This window comes from Fukomys damarensis, unplaced genomic scaffold (genome assembly GCF_012274545.1).
Source record: "Fukomys damarensis isolate Sample0158 unplaced genomic scaffold, DMR_v1.0_HiC HiC_scaffold_31, whole genome shotgun sequence".
NCBI classification, from domain to species: domain Eukaryota; kingdom Metazoa; phylum Chordata; class Mammalia; order Rodentia; family Bathyergidae; genus Fukomys; species Fukomys damarensis.
The window spans coordinates 10315892-10325485 of NW_022900943.1; the positions used below are offsets into that span (position 1 = coordinate 10315892).

General features: G+C 38.7%; 1 protein-coding gene and 1 long non-coding RNA gene across 13 annotated transcripts in view; one reads left to right on the forward strand and one right to left on the reverse strand.

Annotated features, from left to right (window-relative positions):
* Ptprd (protein tyrosine phosphatase receptor type D) overlaps positions 1 to 9594 on the forward strand; it is a 290150-nt gene that overhangs the window by 275746 nt on the left and 4810 nt on the right. For all 12 annotated transcript variants that reach the window (XM_010630988.2, XM_010630991.3, XM_019208469.2 and 9 more), the window contains 6 exons: positions 555 to 840; positions 1245 to 1423; positions 2127 to 2253; positions 3319 to 3444; positions 6185 to 6339; positions 8959 to 9094. In XM_010630988.2, coding sequence (XP_010629290.1) covers positions 555 to 840; positions 1245 to 1423; positions 2127 to 2253; positions 3319 to 3444; positions 6185 to 6339; positions 8959 to 9094 — 1009 coding nt within the window. The remainder of the gene's footprint in view (positions 1 to 554; positions 841 to 1244; positions 1424 to 2126; positions 2254 to 3318; positions 3445 to 6184; positions 6340 to 8958; positions 9095 to 9594) is intronic.
* LOC104866793 overlaps positions 5292 to 9594 on the reverse strand; it is a 63903-nt gene continuing 59600 nt past the window's right edge. Inside the window, exon 3 of the long non-coding RNA XR_781565.3 lies at positions 5292 to 5363. This is a non-coding gene — a long non-coding RNA (uncharacterized LOC104866793). The remainder of the gene's footprint in view (positions 5364 to 9594) is intronic.

Here is a 9594-nt window from a genome sequence, read left to right on the forward strand (position 1 = left end):
CCCTGGAAGAAAAAAAGAGTAAAACAAAAAATATACACTACCAGTTGCTTTTTATTAAGAATTTGCTCTATTTTTAGTGTGCAGCACTTTAATTACATACATCCCACTAGGCTAATTTTAAAACTTCCTTGCTGAGTTGTAGAATATGAAATGTTTTAAGTTGAGCAGTCTACTAGATGCTTTTTTTGTAAATTGAATAAAAATACAATGAATTTGCAAAACAGTATGCCTAATGAAATCTTGACCAATATTTTAAAATACATTCTAACAGCCTAAATGTTTTTTTCCTATTTTCAAAATAATATTCATTTTGTACTGTGTGGTAATTATGGATTTAATATTTTGTACCTTACAAAGTGAAACGAATTTTACTCAGTATTTTGTTCCCTATGTTATGGTAATGGAGCAGTAATAATACTTTTGACTTTAGAGTGTTCAGAAGTCATCATAATGGCTGAGTTGAATCCATGAGTATAGAGCCTCATTAATAAGAATAACAATATTTTTTTGTGTTTTCTGATCATTTTATTTGGGCTTTTCCATTTTCTTTATAGTGCCGGAGTTGGTCGGACTGGTTGTTTCATTGTAATAGATGCCATGTTAGAAAGAATAAAGCATGAAAAAACTGTAGATATTTATGGCCATGTGACTTTAATGAGAGCCCAGAGGAATTACATGGTTCAAACGGAGGACCAGTACATCTTTATCCACGATGCACTGTTAGAAGCAGTGACTTGTGGCAATACCGAAGTGCCAGCTAGAAACTTGTATGCCTACATCCAGAAGCTGACACAAATAGAAACAGGGGAGAACGTCACGGGAATGGAGCTCGAATTTAAGGTATGGCTTTGGATATGATGGGGTTACTCAGGAGCAAGTCATTTGGGGACTATCTCTGTGAAGTAGCTTTCCTTTAACCTTTCAAATTTTGAAGTACAAGACTCCTCTGACCTTCTTTTAAAGTAACTGATTATAAAACACTTTTCTTCTCTATTCTTTGCTTCTCAGCAATACCTCAAGCCCTTTGTATCTTGATTTAAATCAATAGATCATACTCTCAGAATATAATATTTAAAAGTTTAATAGGCTATGTGAAGTAATTAGGTAGAAATGAAAAGCAGTGCAATTTGAATGGTCATTGACATTCACGTAAACAAAAGCTTTATCTCTAAGAAAAGAATCTTGGTACCATTGTATTCATGCGATCTAAAATTATCTTTTGTCAATTTTCTTTCTCTCACCAGCGTCTAGCCAGCTCAAAAGCTCACACCTCAAGATTCATCAGTGCCAATCTTCCATGTAATAAATTCAAAAATCGCCTTGTTAATATTATGCCATATGAATCCACAAGGGTTTGCCTACAGCCTATCCGTGGAGTGGAAGGATCTGATTACATCAATGCCAGTTTTATTGATGGATACAGGTACCGACTGTCTCTCCCCTGACAATGCAAAGCCTTGATATTTACATGTGCCCTAGATTCATGACCAGAAAGAGTTTCGTTTCCATTCAAAGCCATTTGCTTTATGCATAGCTCGGCATGCAGTCCCTTGGTATTTATTTATTCTTATTTGGGGAGTTAAGAAGCAATAGTTACGGAGCTTTTAACTGACTTTCTCTACTTTTCTCCCAGAAACCATTTGGATTTGTAAGGAGTTAGTAGAGAAGCTGCTTAGCACCAAATTTCAAAGGTGTAATAAATTATGTGAGCATCATTTGTAGAAAATAAAGATGTATAGTTGGTTAAGATTTGTAGGATACATGAAATTGATCCATTAACTTTGTGATAAAATTAAAAGATATGTGCTATCATATTAACAAGGAAATTTTTTGTGAAATCCCCAAAATGTAGTAAATACTCTTATGTGATTTTTGTAATCTATTTATTATTTTATTAGTACATCTTAGCAGAATGATTGCATTTCCTCCCAGGGAGTTAGTCCATGTATAACACCTCTCTTTTTTGTCCCCTTTACCTCCTCTCTCTCACTCTTCTTTAGGGGAATTTGTAGTGACTGAATTAATAGTGTGTGCATTTTTTTTTAATCAGGTGTGATTTTTCACCTCTCAAGTGAATTTGTGTGTGTTAAGATACATTAATGTGCTCTTTCTTCTGTGCAATCCAGACAACAGAAAGCCTACATTGCTACCCAGGGGCCTTTGGCAGAGACCACGGAAGACTTCTGGAGGATGCTGTGGGAACACAATTCCACCATAGTTGTGATGCTCACCAAGTTGCGGGAAATGGGAAGAGTACGTGTGCTTTCTCATAAAAACATTCACTCAGGTGAACAAGGGATGCCTCTTCACAACTCAGGCCCAGCCTTCTTTCTGTGAAATACAGAGCTCGCTGGTCACGTCTGGGTCGTTCCTTACTCCTTGTTGGTGTCTAACTAGCAAGACCACATGGACCTCTTCAATTTGCATATTTTAAGGAAAGGCCTATGCTTTGGTCCTGAGGAAGGACAATTATAGAGATAAATAAGTTACCTGGTGTCCCCATTTGCTTTATGGCTCTCCTATGTTATTTCTTCTACTCGGGACGGGCTGGTTTCATACACAAACGTGTTGTCATTCTGTCATTCCTCCAGGCTCTAACCCTGTAACCCCAGATGTACTTTAAGAAATGATCATGCTGAAATATACAGAATGTAGTATTAGAGATATTTAGGACCAAAAACTTCCGTTCAAGTTATGCAAACATTTTGCAATATTTACTTGAGGCATTTTTCTTTCTTAGGTAAATTAAAAGCTAAAAATGCAGTTAAAATCCAACTGTTAGAGTCCATGAAGGATGCCAAGAAGTATCACACTAGGAAAGTAGCTGACTTGCTCTGATTCTCCAACTGGCTTTCTGCAGGGCTTTCCCCGGTCATTAAAACTGCCTGGGCCACAAGCTCTTCAATCGACAAATGATATTTAGGATCATTTGGGAGGTTTCTTTCCACGTGCACACTGAGGGTTCTGCTCTTTCCACAGCAAGTGTGGTGGTGCAGGGATGTGGCACTGACAGGGCTAGCTGGTGTCATTATTTGGATAACTTATACTTTAAAAAGTACCTGCCTTACCACAGTACATCCACCAGCTATCAACTGATGTAGTACTAGGCACCTCCTATACACCAGATACTGTGCTGAACATCACAGATGAGTGTTAACCCGGATGGTTTTCCTGTCTTTTTAGAGCCTAGGATTTCAAAGAGGAAATGTGCCACATGCAATTGGGACTGCCCGAATTTTGGAATTTTATTAGATGTGCAATGAAAAAAAGAAATTTTTTTTTTACACTCTGTAGTTTAACATTAGTTTTCTCTTTTAGGAGAAGTGTCATCAGTACTGGCCAGCAGAACGCTCTGCAAGATACCAGTATTTTGTTGTAGATCCCATGGCTGAGTACAACATGCCGCAGTATATCCTACGAGAATTCAAGGTCACAGATGCCCGGGTAAGTCAGTGCGAGTCCCCGGTTCTTAACAATTAGCCCAGAATTAGTCTCAAAGATACTTCTTCAGGAGAAACATTTGCCAAGTGACCGCAGTCCCATATATATGTGTGTGTGTGTGTGTGTATATATGTATGTGTATATATATATATATATATATATATATATACACATATACATACACACAATATGCAAATTTTCCTGTCTGGCAAGCACTCCCAAAAACTCAGATTTGGCTTCCATTCAAGCGTAACATCTGGCAGCCCATCTCTGGGTACGAACTTGGTAAGTGTTTTTGCTGGGAAGCATTTACTGATTGGTTGGCTACACTTACATTCACCTTCTCAGCGCATTCTCTTTGGAGGGTTTTTTGATTTCTTCATTACTTGAGGCTGTAAATATGTTGTTGTTTTGCAAAGCCCTTTAGGTCATTGTGGGCTTGGAGGTTAATTTGGTATGATTTTAAAACTGCACAGCAAATGGCATTCTTTAGAAGAATCTGACAAGCTGTGCACATTCTAATTTGATTCCTGGCATGGTTTATTCCTCTGTGTGCTAATGTGTCTGTCCGTGAGAGCTGTGCACCCACGACCCTTGTTAGCTAATTCTCATTCTGAATTTCTTAGCAAGATTGCCGAGTCCAAGGTTCAACCCTGATGTAAGATGTTCTGTGCATATTATGCAGTATCTTTGCCTTGGGCCACTCTCAAATCATGATTACAAATACGTCTTGGGGAAGACTGGGTCAGTCCAAAGCCCTGCTTTGTTTTTGAAACTGTCACAGTGAGTGAGTTGAATAAAACTCCAGGGTGGAGCTATTTTCTTGATCCATTGTTTCTTGGGTTTCTTTTTTTCTTTCAGGAAAGCGGCTTTCTCCAAACTTATGTTTGAAGAGAGTCTGCTCATCCCCAAAGCCCAGCCCTGACTGTTGACCCACACAGAGAGAGAGAGATTAGCAGGAGGGTTGGCCCAGGTGACAGACCTGTTAATGCCAAAAAATCTGAAGTATTAGCGCCCCGAAGGTGACTATACTCAAGGCAGCAATTAAGTCCCTAGGTCTCATTTTTGAGCTGCACGAGCATGCCTCAGTGACCTGCCCTATTTTTTTTTTAAATGCCCTTTCAGAATTTAAAGCCAGGTACGTGAGTAAAATTCCTGAGCACATTTGAAGTAACCTCACCAACCGTTTCTGACAATAGAGGCCAGGTGACAGCTTCCCCTGCAGCAAAAACACCTGTATTGCTCCTTGCTCCCTCAAGTGAAATCTGACCACAATAGCCAAAAAGAAAGATTGAAACAGGACTTTGCTTATATTTTTTAAATCCCCCAGTGATCGTATAATTTTCTTAGCTACCACAGCACTTGCTGTTTGTGCTCTTGATGTGTTTCTAATCTCAATTTCCCAGTGCAGAAAGCAAGTTGGCACTTGAGAATACAGTCTTGTTATACAGGTAACCTTTAAATGGAGTCAGGTGGTCTCGCCTCCAAAGAGCAAACGTTTGTGCACGTGACCTCTTCTTGCTGTTAAAAGCAACTGTGGTCAAAAATGAAATCCCAAGGACATTCAAAGGAGAACATATCTGCCTGCCTAGCTCTGGTTTTTCTTCCTTTGCTTTCCAAACCTTTCCCAGGAACAGAAGGAAGCAAATCATGCTTCTGTGGTAACCAGCCCCAACTTGGTTCTGGAGCCAGGTGGTTATTTCTGTATTTCTCAGTGTTATCTCAAGGTTGGTGTGATCTTCCTGTTTCACCTCTGTCCCCAAGAGACACCGACCCAGAGTCTGCCCTGGCGAACCAGGAGACTAGTTGAGGGGTGCTCAGCTGGAATTGATAGAAAGGATGAAGGCTCTTCCAGCAGAAGCAGGTCCTCTAAGCTTGGAGTCTGGATACTGTCTTCTATAAGCAGATAGCCCCTTCTGCTCCTGTTTTTAAAAATCCAGAAAGAATTAGAAGTGTCTGCATTTTCGTGAGTCTAAGCAGTTTCACCTAATCCATTATAAAAGAAAGACTCCTCTTACATCTGGCTTTTCTTTTTGCCTTTGGCTTGTCGGTGTAAATGCCCCCAATAGCCTACTTAATTCTGGTGGTCAGTCCAGAAGAGTCCTTTGACAGACAGTGACATTTATTTGGTGTTCTTAAGAGATCCTTCATCTCTGACTGAGCAACATGTCAATTGGCACATGCTCCGCCTCCCACTAGGGTTAGAAATTATAAGCCTCTGAGATGGGTGGGGCAGTCTGGTCATGGTCAGCAGCAACTACCTGGTTTATATCACATCCTTTAAATGTCACCGTTTGTCATTTGATACTGCTAGAAATAAGCACTCCAGATGTGAGGTCATCATGACAGTAGAACCACCTCAGGTCTGGACAACATGCCAAAATTAAGAAGTCACTGGATTATGAAAGTTTTTAAATAGAGCATCAGTGATTCTGCACTTAACCTGTCCTGTGTGTCTCAGAAGCATTTGCTAATAGGCAGTATGGCTATTTCCTATCCAAGAACCTAACTTCTTAACAGGCCACTGTAAGAGTGAGAATAAATTTGTGACTTACATAAATACAAAAATAGACAGTACTAATAGCAGGTAAGACACACAGTTTTTTTTAGTAGAACATGTTGCTAACTTCTTGTGCCCTTATCCCTGGAAAAAGTGATGTCTGTTGCCTTCATGCTCTGTGCACCTGAGGAATCCCCACAGCTCCCTTCTCTGTGACGGGGTTATGTGGCTTTCCCTCCCAAGGATGGCCAGTCCCGGACTGTGAGACAGTTCCAGTTCACTGACTGGCCAGAGCAAGGAGTGCCAAAGTCCGGAGAAGGATTTATTGACTTCATCGGCCAAGTCCATAAAACAAAAGAACAGTTTGGTCAAGATGGTCCCATTTCAGTCCACTGCAGGTGAGTTGAGACTCGAGAATTCTAGCTACACACTCACTATCGATGCAGTAACAACTCAGAAAACAAATGTTTTTGTACGTTCACTTTTTGATAAGCTTGCCATTGTGGATCCACAGAATTGAAATATTCTCAGCAATGTATTGTAATACATTGGGATCTATTTCTCTTACCATAAAGTCAAAATAATTAGAGAAAAATTTTACTCCCAAAGTTTACCTCTTGTAGAAAAAGCAAACTGCAGTTTCCCAGGAACTGTTGGTATAATAATCTATGTGAATCATTTCTTACTTGCTTTGCTTTCATAGCATTGTTCTGATAAGTATCTTTCTATATCATTCTGTCCTGTGTTTGTCTCCTTGGGAGAACCATAAATAGCTATCAAGCCTTAATGACAATACTAATTCTTGCCAGTCAATAAACAATTAGAATGGTACCTCAGTTAAAAATGCAATTTGCTTGAAAATTGTTGCTATATCAGAAAATGAAGCACCTTCAATTTAATTATTTCTAGAGCATTTTATAATTTAAGTCACTGAAGTTAATAGAAATACCAAGTAAATGGTTTAGACATTTACCATAAATTTAGTGCTGTTAGAAGTTTCTATGCAAAACTCTTGTAGTAAAAGAAATTTTTAACACTCCAGCTACTTGAAACCTCAGGTTCCAATCTTTTTATTGTCAAAATCTTAAAGGAGTTTATTTAAAAGTATTTTGCTTCAATGCTACAAAAATACAGTTCTTACTGATATGAAAGGCAAGATCTCAACATAAGACTCCCATTCCACAGGGTCATCAAAATACACGTTCTAGGCTTAATTTTATTATGATCATCTATGACAATGGGGGAAATTCTTTGGGCTTTCTTAGATAATATTATGTGAGAAACAGATCTTATTTGTTTGCATTTTTGTTTTGTGCTGAATTATCAAAGACATTGTATTCACCCAAAAGATCATGTAGAAAGGGTCATGTGGACTGAGTCTGAAACACTTGCTATTTCTTTCAATTTTACTCATAATTCTACTTGGCAAAATGCTCATTCCAACCTTTCTATGTTATCTGTAAGGATAAATGGTTAAATTAATATATAGTTTTAGTTCTAGGCTTTCCCATTACAAAATGATTTAAATACACTTTTAGTATAAATGCTATGGCATATTATTAGCATGTCATATTCCTTGGTATTTTTAGGTATTTTTCTCTTAAGTGCTATTTTCAAGATATTTCCAGATAATTTATATTCTCTTACACTGACATGATAAAGTCAATAAATTCAGAAGTGGTAAGGTCAATGCCTATTCTTATCCTGAAAATGCTTCGTGTTGCTGACTTTCTGTATTTTTTGTTACATTCTAGCAAACAAACAATCTAAGCTGGACTCAGGAATGCCTGGACTATTCCACAAAAAGATTATAAGTCCTAGTCTCTCTGGAGACTGAGAGAACTTTCAGGGTTGAAAGAGACCTTTGTGGTCATCTACTCTGCCTTAGAAGAAGCATTAGCTGCTGTTGGACATCCTTAGCTAATTTTTAAAGAATGGCCACGAATTTTAAGGCCCCACTTCACATTTCTGTTTAGACTCCTCAGAAATCACAGTTTACAAAGGGACACACTGTTTATATATGCCTGTCAGCTGTATCGCAAGTAAATGAATCCATCCATTTTATATAGCCTGCACCCAAGCGTTACACATGGCGCTTAATTAGGATCCAAAAATGTAGGGATTGTTCAGACTATGCACTGTCTTTCTCATTACCTAAACCTCCAGATGCTTTTCTCCTTAAGTACACAAAGCTATGAATTAATTCCAGCACAGCAGCAAGAATGAAAATTATCTGAAAATAGTAAAGACGAGAGAGAAACTCTAAGTCTTGCTAACATGCTATAAAAAGTTGGGTGGTTTTAGCTTCTAACCACCTAAAAATAGTGGATAAGTACAGAGATCAGGGGCTCTTATTTTAGAGATCTCTTTAAGAAGCTGTTGAAAGATATATTCATGAAACATGAAAGAGTGACATTTCCACAGTCCTTACACAATTCACAGCCCCACCTGAAGCCTGCATGAAAGTCCGATAACCTTGTTTTAGACAGTCACGTCCAAACCAGTGTCAATGCTGTATTTATGTCATCTGTATACCTTCTCACAAATACTTAGGGTTTCAAGTGTTGGTCCACCCTACATGGATTATAACTGTACAAATTCACCAGAAAAACTGAAGATGCCCATTTTATTTGATCTGACTCTGAATTCTTTCATACTTAAAATATTTAATAGACAATGCCTTAAAGTTATAGCATTTATGCAGTGCCTGAAACTATGTTTTATTTACCCCACCTCTTTTCCCTTCTCTTTTATAATGTTTTTGTTTCCTTGGTCTTTCTAAAAGGAAACAAAGCCACAGTGAAAATGTGAAAATTTTATAAGACTTACTCCCGATTACTGTTTTCTCACTTGTCACAGCATACTCTCCCCAGAGCGGTCACTTGGTGCATCCAGCTCCACCTTGTCCTAGAGATGTTGCGGAGACACTCAGAGTAGAAGCTACAAGAACAGCCAAATGTGGCTGGGACTGCGAACGCCTCCCCTTGTAACTCTGCCTTTGTTCGTTCTTTTGGTAGTGCGGGCGTTGGGAGAACCGGTGTCTTCATCACACTGAGCATTGTTTTGGAAAGAATGAGATATGAAGGGGTTGTAGATATTTTCCAGACCGTCAAAATGTTAAGGACACAACGGCCAGCCATGGTACAGACGGAGGTGAGAAAAGTCTCTGTGAGTTTCGCGTCTGCAGTCCTACATTTTACTAGTTGTGAATTACTCGAGTCCAGACCCTCAACCTCAGACACAAAATAGAGGGAGATACCGCGAGAAATGCACCAAGTCATTTAGTAGTTTTGAACCTCATTTTTCCCTGTTTTAAAGTGGGTGGCAATGTCAATGTCTTAGTGTTATGGAAATTCCATGAGAGTCTCTGCTAGGCTGAACCATGTTAAGTTGTCATCATTTGACAGTTTTTAACCTGTAAAGTGGTAGTTTCATGTTTCCTTAAATAGAGGGAGATACCGCGAGAAATGCACCAAGTCATTTAGTAGTTTTGAACCTCATTTTTCCCTGTTTTAAAGTGGGTGGCAATGTCAATGTCTTAGTGTTATGGAAATTCCATGAGAGTCTCTGCTAGGCTGAACCATGTTAAGTTGTCATCATTTGACAGTTTTTAACCTGTAAAGTGGTAGTTTCATGTTTCCTTTTATATATAT